This window comes from Dendrobates tinctorius, unplaced genomic scaffold (assembly GCF_039654945.1).
Source record: "Dendrobates tinctorius isolate UK_male_01 unplaced genomic scaffold, ASM3965494v1 ptg000038l, whole genome shotgun sequence".
In the NCBI taxonomy this organism is placed as follows: Eukaryota; Metazoa; Chordata; class Amphibia; order Anura; family Dendrobatidae; genus Dendrobates; species Dendrobates tinctorius.
The window spans coordinates 5,152,809-5,165,806 of record NW_027361706.1 but is presented as its reverse complement, the minus strand read 5'-3'; the positions used below and the strand labels follow the sequence as shown (position 1 = coordinate 5,165,806).

Here is a 12,998-nt window from a genome sequence, read left to right as displayed (position 1 = left end):
ATTCTCAGAATAGAGGGGTATAGCTGGTGGTCAGACCCCTACTGATCATGAAGTGCTGGCATATCTTGGTGATAAACCATCAATTTATGGGATGTGAAAACCTAAACTTGGCATGTGACTGAAAAAAAATCACGACAAAAAATGGTAAAATCTAACAATCAGAAAAAGGTTGCTAAGGGACAAGGATCGCAACTCAATTTTTGGACCGGCCGTCCGCTTTCCCGACAGGAGCGTGACTACATGTATTTCTATATAACCAAGAAAATACAGCTGCAACTCTGAAATGCTCCAATATGCAAAAATTGAATATATGAAATTGGAATTGGAGTACTGCTATAGAAAATTGTTTAAAAAACATAGTACTTTGACTCTAATGAATTGGCCAATTTATGCGCTAACAGCCAGCAACAAGACATACCCCTTTGTTGGGACCTCAACCTTAAATACATATATACCCAACAAAGGGGTACTCCTTGTTGCTGGCTGATGGGTTCTCATGAATTGGCCAATTTGTACGCTAAGTACTTAATATTTTAACATGTTTTCTACAGCAGTAATTGATTTCCAATTTCATGTATTCAATGTTTGTATGAGCATTTCAGCTTGCAGCTGTATTTTCTTGGTTATATTGAAGAGTGACTGCTTGCACCTATTCACACTTGTCTTATTCTGTTTGGAGGTGCTGGTCAGATTTTTTTTATGTTTGTAGTGCACTCCTTTCTGACTAAGCACTCAGTGATTTTTGTAGCATGTATTACTATGCAGCTTTCACGCACGGGTTGGGAGAGCCGACGGCCAGTCCAAGTGTTGCATTGCGATCCTCATCTGAGTTATGCGGCTGTCTGACTCTCCCCTGAAAGTATTATATAGTCAAAAAAGTGAGACCACAGGCTGCAACGTGCTTTCCTCAGAATTTCTTAACCCTTTTTTCTTCTTGAACTTACCAGAAAGCTATAGCGGCTCAAGTCGAAGAAAAGCGCAGAAGAAAGCAGCTGGAAGATGAACAAAGGCTAATGGAAGAACAAGAGGAGGAGAGACGACTGGCGAGAGAACGGGAAGAAATGCGACAACAGTACGAGGAAGACTCATTTAAACAGAAGCAAAAAGAAGTATGAGACTGTTCATATGTGCTTTAAGGATGTCTGTCACCCCTAAAACTGAACTATTAAGACCTTCATGTCCTGGACTTAACCCCAATTAAAATAAAACATGTACTAAAGATTTTAGTAAATAGAAAATTGTTTTACATGTTTAATTAGGAGCTTTGCTGCACTCTTCTGCCTTCTCCATTACGATACTGTGCCCGTTCCCTCTCGGTTATTGGCAGCACTGCCTTCTATAAATCCCCACCTATGTACACTCACTGGCCACTTTATTAGGTACACCTGTCCAACTGTGTGTTAAGACTTAATTTCTAATCAGCCAATCACATGGCGGCAACTCAGTGCATTTAGGCATGTAGACATGGTCAAGACAATCTCCTGCAGTTCAAACCGAGCATCAGTATGGGGAAGAAAGGTGATTTGAGTGCCTTTGAACGTGGCATGATTGTTGGTGCCAGAAGGGCTGGTCTGAGAATTTCAGAAACTGCTGATCTACTGGGATTTTCACGCACAACCATCTCTAGGGTTTACAGAGAATGGTCCGAAAAAGAAAAAAAATCCAGTGAGCGGCAGTTCTGTGGCCGGAAATGCCATGTTGATGCCAGAGGTCAGAGGAGAATGGGCAGACTGGTTCGAGCTGATAGAAAGGCAACAGTGACTCAAATTGCCACCCGTTACAACCAAGGTAGGCAGAAGAGCATCTCTGAACGCACAGTGCGTCGAACTTTGAGGCAGATGGGCTACAGCAGCAGAAGACCACACTGGGTACCACTCCTCTCAGCTAAGAACAGGAAACTGAGGCTAAAATTTGCACAAGCTCATCGAAATTGGACAGTAGAAGATTGGAAAAACGTTGCCTGGTCTGATGAGTCTCGATTTCTGCTGCGACATTCGGATGGTAGGGTCAGAATTTGGCGTAAACAACATGAAAGCATGGATCCATCCTGCCTTGTATCAACGGTTCAGGCTGGTGGTGGTGGTGTCATGGTGTGGGGAATTTTTTCTGGGCACTCTTTGGGCCCCTTGGTACCAATTGAGCATCGTTGCAACGCCACAGCCTACCTGAGTATTGTTGCTGACCATGTCCATCCCTTTATGACCACAATGTACCCAACATCTGATGGCTACTTTCAGCAGGATAATGCGCCATGTCATAAAGCTCGAATCATCTCAGATTGGTTTCTTGAACATGACAATGAGTTTACTGTACTCAAATGGCCTCCTCAGTCACCAGATCTCAATCCAATAGAGCATCTTTGGGATGTGGTGGAACGGGAGATTCGCATCAGGGATGTGCAGCCGACAAATCTGCGCCAACTGTGTGATGCCATCATGTCAATATGGTCCAAAATCTCTGAGGAATGCTTCCAGCACCTTGTTGAATCTCTGCCACGAAGAATTGAGGCAGTTCTGAAGGCAAAAGGGGGTCCAACCCCTTACTAGCATGGTGTACCTAATAAAGTGGCCAGTGAGTGTATATACTGACGACACTGGAGCTTAGTTTTCATCCCCCGCTCCTTTTATAGCAGCCATTCGCGTCACAAAAGATTACAAAGCAGAGGTGGGCAATGTTGCCGGGAGAGGCAGACGACAACTCACACAATGTCCATTTATGCACACTCTCATCTTCCTCTCCTGTGTATAGTGGTCGCTTGCTGTTGTGTGATCCTGTGTGCAGCGAGCGGCTGGTGCACACAGGAGAGGGATGAGAATGCACGGCCACCTCCTGCATGTCAGTACAGATGCGCTGTCATCTTTGTTCTGAGTATACCAGCCACACGCTGCACACAGGAGAGGGATGAGAGCGCACTGTCACCTCCTACATGTCAGTGTAAATGCACTGTCATCTTTCTCCTGTGTATACCAGCCGCACGCTGCACACAGGAGAGGGATGAGAGCGCATGGTCACCTCCTACATGTCAGTGCAGATGCACGGTCATCTTTCTCCTGTATATGCCAGCCGCATGCTGCACACAGGAGAGGGATGAGAACGCACGGTCACCTCCTGCATGTCAGTGCAAATGCGCTGTCATCTTTCTCCTGTGTATACCAGCCGCATGCTGCACACAGGAGAGGGATGAGAACGCACGGTCACCTCCTGCATGTCAGTGCAGATGCGCTGACATCTTTCTCCTGTATATGCCAGCCGCATGCTGCACACAGGATCACACAGCGGTGTGCGGCCAAAAGAGAGGCAGATGAGAATGATCTCAATGCCAGTATATGTCCTGTCAGCATCCGCCAATCCTGCAGCATTATTTACTTTTGTTTCCCTTTTTACTAACAGGAGGTTCTTGACCAGAAGACAAAAGAATTGTATCAAAGAATGCAGAAGGCACAAGAGGAGGCACAATGGCTAAAGCAGGAGCAGCGGATGCGCCACTTACTGCAGAAGGGACATGATATATCTAACCTACAGAAGAATACAACTGGTAAACACTCGCAGACCTGGAAATGAATGTAATCTTAGTTTATATGTTGAGGTTGAATATAATTTACAATGGGTAAACTGCCTCAGAAAAGTGTTCATTTTCCTTGAGGAGCTCCAGCCCATGGGGACAGTTGTTTTGTGATGGGAAGCCGACGTCATTTTCTAATTGGCTGTAATATTCCGTAGGAAATGCTTATCTTCTAAAGTCAGTGACTCCTAAACCGCTAGAAATATACTTTTCAAAAGGATGAAATTGAGGATGTGGAAGCTCCTGCATTGGAAACTTGGAGCTTTCCGGGACTTTGACATTACTGTAGGTTGCCTGTGCCGACCCAGTGATGAGATGACTGCAGGGTCCGTGTTGCAGCTCTGGATATTTCGTAGTGCCTGGTTTTGCAGCTCTTGTCTTATTCACTCTGAATATTGCAGTTGTTGCTCGTCACCTCCAATCTACTTGGTGTTTTAATTTTAACCGGACCAGACGTAAGAGCTTGCAACCGATTTGGACTTGACATTTATAAAACTAACAAGCTGGACATGTTCTCCCATAGCAGCCATTTTAACCCCTTCACCCCAGAAGCCTGTTTTCACCTTTCTGACCACTGTCACTTTATGAAGTCATAACTCTGGAACGCTTCAACGGATCCCGGTGATTCTGAGATTTTCTTTTGACATATTGCACTTTATGATAGTGGTAAAATTTCTTTGATGTGACTTGCGATGATTTGTGAAAAAAAAAAACAAACGGAAATTTGGCGAAAATTTGCGACATTTCGCAACTTTTGAACTTTTAAATTTTATTCCCTTACATCAGAGTCATATCGCACAAAATAGTTAATAAATAACTTTTCCAACATGTCTACTTTACATCAGCAAAATTTTGGAAACATACTGGTAATTTTTTTTTTTTGGTTAGGAAATTATAATGGTTAAAACTTGAGCAGCGATTTCTCATTTTTACAACAAAATTTGCATAACCTTTTTTGTAAGGACCACCTCATATTTGAAGTGACTTTGAGGGGCTTATATGATGGAAAATACCCGAAATTGACACCATTCTAAAAACAGCACACGTCTCAAGGTACTCAAAGTTTATTAACCATTCAGGTGCTTCACAGGAATTTTTGGAATGTGGAAGAAAAAAATAAACATTTACTTTTCTTTCACAAAAATTTTCCTTTAGACGTAATTTTTTTTTTACTTTCGCAAGGGTAACAAGAGAAAATGGACCATACATTTTGTTGTGCAATTTCTCCTGAGCATGACAATACCCTATACACTACCGTTCAAAAGTTTAGGGTCACTTAGAAATTTCCTTATTTTTGAAAGAAAAGCACAGTTTTTTCTAATGAAGCTAACATTAAATGATTCAGAAATACACTCTATACATTGTTAATGTGGTAAATGACTATTCTAGCTGCAAACGTCTGGTTTGTAATGCAATATCATCATAGGTGTATAGAGGACCATTTCCAACAACCATCACTCCAGTGTTCTTATGGTACTTTGTGTTTACTAACTGTGTAAGAAGGCTAATGGATGAATCATAGAATCGTAGAGTTGGAAGGGACCTCCTGGGCCATCTGGTCCAACCCCCTGCTCAAAGCAGGATTCGCTAAATCATCCCAGTTAGATGTCTGTCCAGCCTCTGTTTGAAGACTTCCATTGAAGGAGAACTCACCACTTCTCGTGGCAGCCTGTTCCACTCATTGATCACTCTAACTGTCAAAAAGTTTTTTCTAATATCTAATCTGTGTCTCCTCCCATTCAGCTTCATCCCATTGCTTCTAGTCTTTCCTTTTGCAAATGAGAATAAAGTTGATCCTTCTACAATGTGACAGCCCTTTAGATATTTGTAGACAGCTATTAAGTCTCCTCTCAGTCTTCTCTTTTGCAAACTAAACATTCCCAAATCCTGCAACCTTTCCTCATAAGACAGGGTTTGCAGACCGGTCACCATTCTGGTCGCTCTTTTCTGAACTTGCTCCAGTTTGTTGATATCTTTTTTAAAATGTGGTGCCCAAAATTGGACACAATATTCCAGATGAGGTCTGACCAAAGAGGAGTAGAGGGAAATAATTACTTCACGTGATCTAGACTGTATGCTTCTGTTAATACATCCTAGAATTGCATTTGCCTTTTTTGCTGCTGCATCACACTGTTGACTCATATTCAGTCTGCGATCTATTAGTATACCCAAGTCTTTTTCACATGTGCTGTCACTTAGCCCTATTCCTCCCATTCTATATATGCTTTTTTCATTTTTATTGCCCAGATGTAGTACTTTGCATTTCTCCCTGTTAAAAACCATTCTGTTAGTTGCTGCCCACTTCTCCAGTTTATTTAAATCTTTTTGAATCCTCTCTCTCTCTTCTCTAGTATTAGCTATCCCTCCTAGCTTTGTGTCATCAGCAAATTTAATCAGTTTACCCTCAATTCCTTCATCTAAATCGTTGATAAAGATGTTGAACAATACAGGGCCCAGGACAGAGCCCTGTGGTACCCCACTTGAGACATTCTTCCAACTGGATGTGCAGCCATTTACGACCACTCTTTGGGTCCGATCACTAAGCCAGTTATGAATCCACCTAACAGTTGCCTTGTCCATTCCATACTTAGTCATTTTTTCAATAAGGATTGTATGAGAGACTTTGTCAAATGCTTTGCTGAAGTCAAGATATACTATATCTACAGCATTTCCTTGATCCACCCAATCAGTAATACCATCATAGAAGGAAATTAAATTAGTCTGACATGACTTATTAGTTACAAACCCATGCTGACTCTGTTTAATCACTTCATTCTTATCCAGGTATTGACATACATGTTGTTTAATAATTTGTTCAAAGATCTTTCCTGGTATAGAAGTCAGACTCACCGGCCTATAGTTGCCTGGGTCCACCTTCTTCCCCTTTTTGAAGATAGGAACAACATTTGCTCTTCTCCAGTCTTCTGGCACTTCTCCTGTTCTCCAAGAATTTTCAAAGATTATGGAGAGGGGTTCAAAAATATCTTCTGCTATCTCCTTCAGTACTCTGGGGTGTAATTCATCTGGACCTGGAGACTTGAATACATTTAGGTTAGCTAAGTGTTTCCTCACTATCTTTCTGTTTATAGATATCCTGGATTCTTCTATTCCCTTAATAGGACAGTGAATAGCAGTTGATGTTACATTTCCTTTCTGAGAGAAAACAGATGCAAAATAGGAATTTAAAAGTTCAGCCTTCTCAACATCCTGTCTTACCATTTCATCATTTTCATCCTGTAAAAATCCTATAGCATCTTTGACTTTTCTTTTACTTTTGACATATCCCCAAAATCCTTTATTATTGCTTTTGACATCTCTTGCAAGCCTCAATTCATTTTCAGCTTTAGCTAATCTGATTTGTGCCTTGCAGGTTCTGCAGACAGCATTATATTCTTCTTTAGATATGCCTCCTTCTTTCCATTTTATAAACATTTTTTGCTTCCTTTTTAGCATGTGCTTAAGTTCTGTGTTCATCCATCCTGGTTTCCTTAAATGCTTCCTATTCTTCCCTCTTTTCGGAATTGTTAACAACTGTGCTTTGAGAATTTCATTTTTCAAGATTTCCCATCCTTCCTGGACATTTTTGTCTTTAAGGATATCCAGCCATTGGATCCCTCCAATTCTCTTTCTGAATCCCTTAAAATCTGCCTTTCTGAAATCTAACCTTGACGTCTGAGTCTTCACAGGTCTTCCGCCTCTAGTTATCCAAAATTCTAAAATAGCATGGTCGCTACCTCCTAGGGTCCCAGCCACTTTTACCTCCTCAACCATTTCCTCCCTGTTTATAAGGATTAGATCCAAGGTAGCAGTTCCCCTTGTTTTCTCCTTTACCTTTTGGAAGATAAAGTTGTCAGCAAGAGAGGATAAGAATTTCCTTGACCTGTTAGTTTTGCCTGAGAGAGATTCCCAACAAATGTCTGGATAGTTGAAATCTCCCATGACAACTATGTCATATTTTTTGGAGAATTTGGCCATTTGATGCATAAAGAGTTCATCCATATCTTCAGCTTGCACAGGCGGCCTGTAGTAAATGCCTACAATGGTGTCCTTTCCATTGTTCTGTCCTTGTATTCTTACCCAAACAGTTTCCACAGAACTCCCAGTCTCTGAAGCTTCAATCTCTGTGCAGATATACGCATTTCTAACATACAATGCGACACCCCCTCCTCGTTTATCAAGTCTGTTTCTTGCAAATAAGTTGTATCCTTCTAGTCTTGTATTCCAATCATGTGTATTGTCCCACCAAGTTTCAGTGATTCCAATGACATCATATTTCTTTTCCTGTGTTAGTAGTTCCAATTCTCCTTGTTTGTTGCCCATGCTTTGTGCATTAGTATAGAAACATTTTAGTTTGTGATTGGTTTCTCTTTCTCCAATATTTTTTTTAATTAGATTCTTTCGTCTTTGTTCTTCCTTTCCACTTCTAATAGCAGAGTTCTCAGTAGCATTTGTCAGGTGTATGGCTTTTTCTGGTCTTTTGCTTCCCTTCCCATGTTGTTCTAGTTTAAAGCTCTCCTTACAAGTGTAGCAAGGCGACTTCCAAATACCTGCTTTCCAGTCTTCGTAAGGTGCACCCCATCTCTAGCAAGTAGTCCATCGTATAAGTAGTTCACTCCGTGATCCAGAAATCCAAATCGTTGCTGACGGCACCATCGACGTAGCCAGTTGTTCACCTGCAGAATCTTATTCCACCTCCTGGTTAGAATACCCTTGAAAACGCTTGTGCAAGTATGTTAGCACAGCTAAAAACAGTTTGGCTGATTAGAGAAGCTATAAACTTGACCTTCCTTTGAGCTAGTTGAGAATCTGGAGCATTACATTTATTGGTTCAATTAAACTCTCAAAATGGCCAGAAAAAAAGAACTTTCATGTGAAACTCAAAAGTCTATTCTTGTTCTTAGAAATTAAGGCTATTCCATGCGAAAAATTGCCAAGAAACTGAAGATTTCCTACAACGATGTGTACTACTCCCTTCAGAGGACAGCACAAACAGGCTTTAATCAGAGTAGAAAGAGACGTGGGAGGCCCCGTTGCACAATTGAGCAACAAGACAAGTACATTAGAGTCTGTAGTTTGATAAATCGACGCCTCACAGGTCCTCAACTGGCAGCTTCATTAAATAGTACATGCAAAACTCCAGTGTCAACGCCTACAGTGAAGAGGCGACTCCGGGATGCTGGCCTTCAGGACAGTGTAGCAAAGAGAGCCATATCTGAGACTGGCTAACAAAAGCAAAAGATTAATATGGGCAAAAGAACACAGACATTGGACAGAGGAAGATTGGAAAAAAGTGTTATGGACAGATGAATCGAAGTTTGAGGTGTTTGGATCACACAGACGAACATTTGTGAGACGCAGAACAACTGAAAAGATGCTGGAAGAGTGCCTGACGCCATCTGTCAAGCATGGGGAAGGTAATGTGATTATGGATGCTGTGGTGCTGGTAAAGTGGGAGATTTGTACAAGGTAAAAGGGATTTTGAATAAGGAAGGCGATCACTCCATTTTTGCAACGCCATTCCATACCCTGTGGACAGCGCTTGATTGGAGCCAATTTCATCCTACAACAGGACAATGACCCAAAGCACACCTCCAAATTATGCAAGAACTATTTAGGGAAGAAGCAGGCAGCTGGTATTCTATCTGTAATGGAGTGGCCAGCGCCGTCACCAGATCTCAACCCCATTGAGCTGCTGTGGGAGCAGCATATATGTAAGAATTAGGGCGCACTATATGTCATATTAATGAAGGGAGGTGCAAAACAAGTAGTAAAGAATACAATAATGGAAGAAAGGAAAGCACTACCGTAAATATGCACACAACTCCGTAATATGTGAAAAATGATTAAACAACAGCTTTATTGGCACACAATATAGACAAGTGCATGATAAAACATAATTAAAAACAAGGACCCAGGGGGCGTGGCCTGAGCGGCATGTGAGGAGGACGTGTGCCCGCTGAGCTCCCGCATATTCCTGCTTTATTCAGCCGTTTCGTCCCCACAGCACGGCTAGTATAACCCCTGGAGGCTGCACCGGAGTCGGTGGACACCGCGGGGCACCGGAGATTGCCGCTTCACCCCAGGATATGGGGAAAAGAGGTCAGAGAAGGGTGGCAGGAGAGGCTGGAGCGGGGAGCCAAGATGGCGCCACCGCCTCAGCGCGCGCTTTGGAGGAGGCCGCAGAAGACAGCGCGGCTAGGAACAGGGCAGTGGCGGCCAGGCTGCAGCGCTTTGCCCGCACGGCTGAGGCAGAGCAGGAGTCTCTCCAGGAATCTGATTTGGACCAGGAGACTGTGGCAGAGGACATGAGCCCGGGGATGGGGGAGGAGGAGGAGGCTGCCCATGCCAGAGAGCAGGGGGGGAAGGGAGCTGAGCCTAGTTGGAGTGATCTGGTGGAAAGAAATAAACAACACCTCACAGCCTTGCAATTACAAGTTCCAGACGAGCACACCAACAAAGATGTAATGCTGGCAGTGGTGCACTGTGGGACTGCGATCTCACATGTCCTGACGCAACTGGGCTTTCTGCAGGAGTCCATGCAGACTGCGCGACATGACCTGCACATTGTTAGAGACAGAACAAGCCAGCTGGAAAAGCGTATGGGTGCTGTGGAGAATTCTGCCTCTGACTCAGGACAGCATTGTACAGAGCTCAAGAAGGATATGGCAGCTGTCTGGGCTAAAACTGATGACCTTGAAAATAGATCCAGACGGAATAATGTTCGTATTGTGGGCATGCCAGCGCGTTGTGAGGGAAAGAATCCTACTGCCTTCATTGAAACATGGCTTAAAGAAACAGTAGGTGAGGACAATCTAACACACCTGTATGCAGTGGAAAGAGCACACAGAGTCCCGACTCGGCCCCCCCTCCCTGGTCATCCACCAAGACCTGTGCTGGCTAAAATCCTTCATTACAGGGACAGAGATGCTATCCTTAGATACTCGAGAGAACACCCTGACCTTACAATGGAGGGATCCAGAGTCTCCATTTACCCGGACTTTTTCGCCGGAAGTTCAGACGATGAGAGCGAAGTTCATAGACATCAAGAAGCGTCTGAGAGCCTGCGGCGTCAAGTACTCCATGTTTTTCCCGGCTAAATTGCGTGTTGAGGCCTGGAATAAAAGCCACTTTTTTCTGGACCCCAGGGAAGCCGTGGACTGGTTGGACCTTAACGAGCGACAATTGAGGAAGGAGAGGGAGGAGCAGGAATGTGGCTGATGGTTTCTCGACTTGCTTAGCTGTTATGGAGTCATGCGGTTGGAGTCTGCGGTCCTGATGCAATGGACTGCCTAAGAAGTTATATTTCTATCTATTCTTTTATTATTCTGTTATATGCTGTTCTTTTTTTAAGAATTTGTGGTCCTTGTGGGGCCTTAATCTGAATATGGATAAGGGACAATGAAAAGTGCTGTGGGGTTGTATCCTGTCAAATGCGGATAGTGAACAGGAATTGAAGCGCCTGCTGAATGGGGTGGAAGGGTTCGACAGTACCCTTACTTGTTGCACCCTTGGTTCAGCCCAAGGAATTGTTGGAGGGTGTTTTTTGGGGGAGGGGGGAGGGATTGGGTTCATAATGTCCTTTGGCATGCTTGTACATTTCAATATTGGCTATGGTACGGCCGGGGGGGAGATGGTAGGCAATATGCTATGGTACGATAATGGCTGATCTTAAGATACTTAGTTGGAATATCAGGGGGTTGAAGTCGCCAGTAAAACGACAGGCCATATTCTCCTTCATAGCGGACCAGAAGCCGGCGGTTGTTTGTTTGCAGGAGACGCATCTCACACAGGAGACGCTGGGAATCCTGGATAAGAGATGGGTACAGGCGGGCTTTCACTCTACTCATTCCCAATACTCTAGGGGGGTTAGTATATTGATTCACTCCAGGACTCAATTTAAGTGCCACCGAGTGGTGGTGGACACAGAGGGGCAATTTGTCCTTTTATCTTGTACAATCTTTTCCATCCCACTGGTTTTGACGTCTATATATGTACCTCCGCCTTATAGCAGTAGAGTTATCTATAAAGTTCTGGCCATTCTGAGAGATTTTCCGGGGGTTCCGCATTTGGTGGTGGGAGATTTTAATAATATTCTGGATTCACACTGGGACAGGGGTAGCCATGAACCTCTGAGGCTGGGAGGTAATCTTACGCCATTTGGGGTTCTCGTGCGGGAGATAGCTTTGACCGACTTGTGGAGATGCCGTAACCCTGGCGTCCGTCAATTCTCGTGCTTCTCCTCTACTCACTCTTCCCTGTCTCGCATTGATCTGGCCCTGGGTGATGATCTTATGCTGGGTAAAACTTTAGAGGTTAAATATTTGGCACGAACGGTATCTGATCACTCGCCTGTTTCTGTCATGCTTAGGGGGGGTGGGAACGGGAGGAATGATAGACCTCTCTGGCGTCTTAACCCGTTTTGGCTGCAGCTAATCGATAAGAATGGCGGCTTTATCCCTGAGTTGCAGGAATATCTTAATCTTAATAGAGGCTCGGCTTCTGTTGGGATCGTCTGGGAGGCCTTAAAGGCATACTTAAGGGGAATGTTCATACGAGAGATTTCTAAAATAAAGACAGCCTCCAGGGCAAAATCACAACTTACATTTAGGGAACTGGAGGATGCGGAAAGGGCCCTTGCAACGCAGAGCACACCTGCCACTCGGAAGCGACTGGGGGAGGCGCAGTCAAAGGTGACCAAACAGACATTAGAGGCGGCGGCGCAAAAACGGCTGTTTCAATCTACTCAGTATTTTGAGAGTGCGGAAAGTGTGGGGCATTTGCTTTCTGTCGTGACATCGGCACAGAGAGGGTCGGCGGTTATAGCGGGTCTTCAAGATGTGAATGGGCGACTGCTCACTGACGCATCGGGGATTTTAAAAATTCTAGAGATATTTTATGCTGACTTGTATTCCTCACATGCTAGGGCCCCGACAGAGGATGTTGTTTCCTTTTTGGAGGCTGCCAATCTCCCAAGGTTGACTCCTGAGGACAGACGCTCTCTAGATAGACCTCTAGGTCTGGACGAGTTGGAGGAGGCTCTGGGAACCATGTCCAATGGTAAGGCTCCTGGGGTAGATGGGTTGCCAGCTGAGGTATACAAGCGGTATAGAACGGTATTGCTCCCTGCTCTATTGACAGTGTTTAATGATAGTCTGGAACGGGGTGTTCTCCCACCGTCTATGCGAGAAGCTGTCATTGCCGTGCTGTTGAAAAAGGATAAAGACCCAACTCTGCCTGCGTCGTATAGGCCCATCTCCCTGTTGACGCTAGACATTAAACTTTTAGCGAAGGTCCTGGCCATTCGACTCTCAAAGGTAGTAGCTGTGTTAATACACCCTGACCAGACGGGGTTTATGCCCAACAAATCGACGGCTATGAATATTAGGAGATTATATCTGAATATGCAGGTGAGGCCTGATAATGCCGGGAAGAGGGT

The 12,998-nt window shown here is 44.1% G+C and overlaps 1 protein-coding gene across 2 annotated transcripts in view; it reads left to right on the top strand.

The window, feature by feature from the left end:
- CCDC66 (coiled-coil domain containing 66) overlaps nt 1-12,998 on the top strand; it is a 63,650-nt gene that overhangs the window by 26,431 nt on the left and 24,221 nt on the right. For both annotated transcript variants that reach the window (XM_073574139.1, XM_073574138.1), the window contains exons 12-13: nt 948-1,109; nt 3,391-3,535. In XM_073574139.1, coding sequence (XP_073430240.1) covers nt 948-1,109; nt 3,391-3,535 — 307 coding nt within the window. The remainder of the gene's footprint in view (nt 1-947; nt 1,110-3,390; nt 3,536-12,998) is intronic.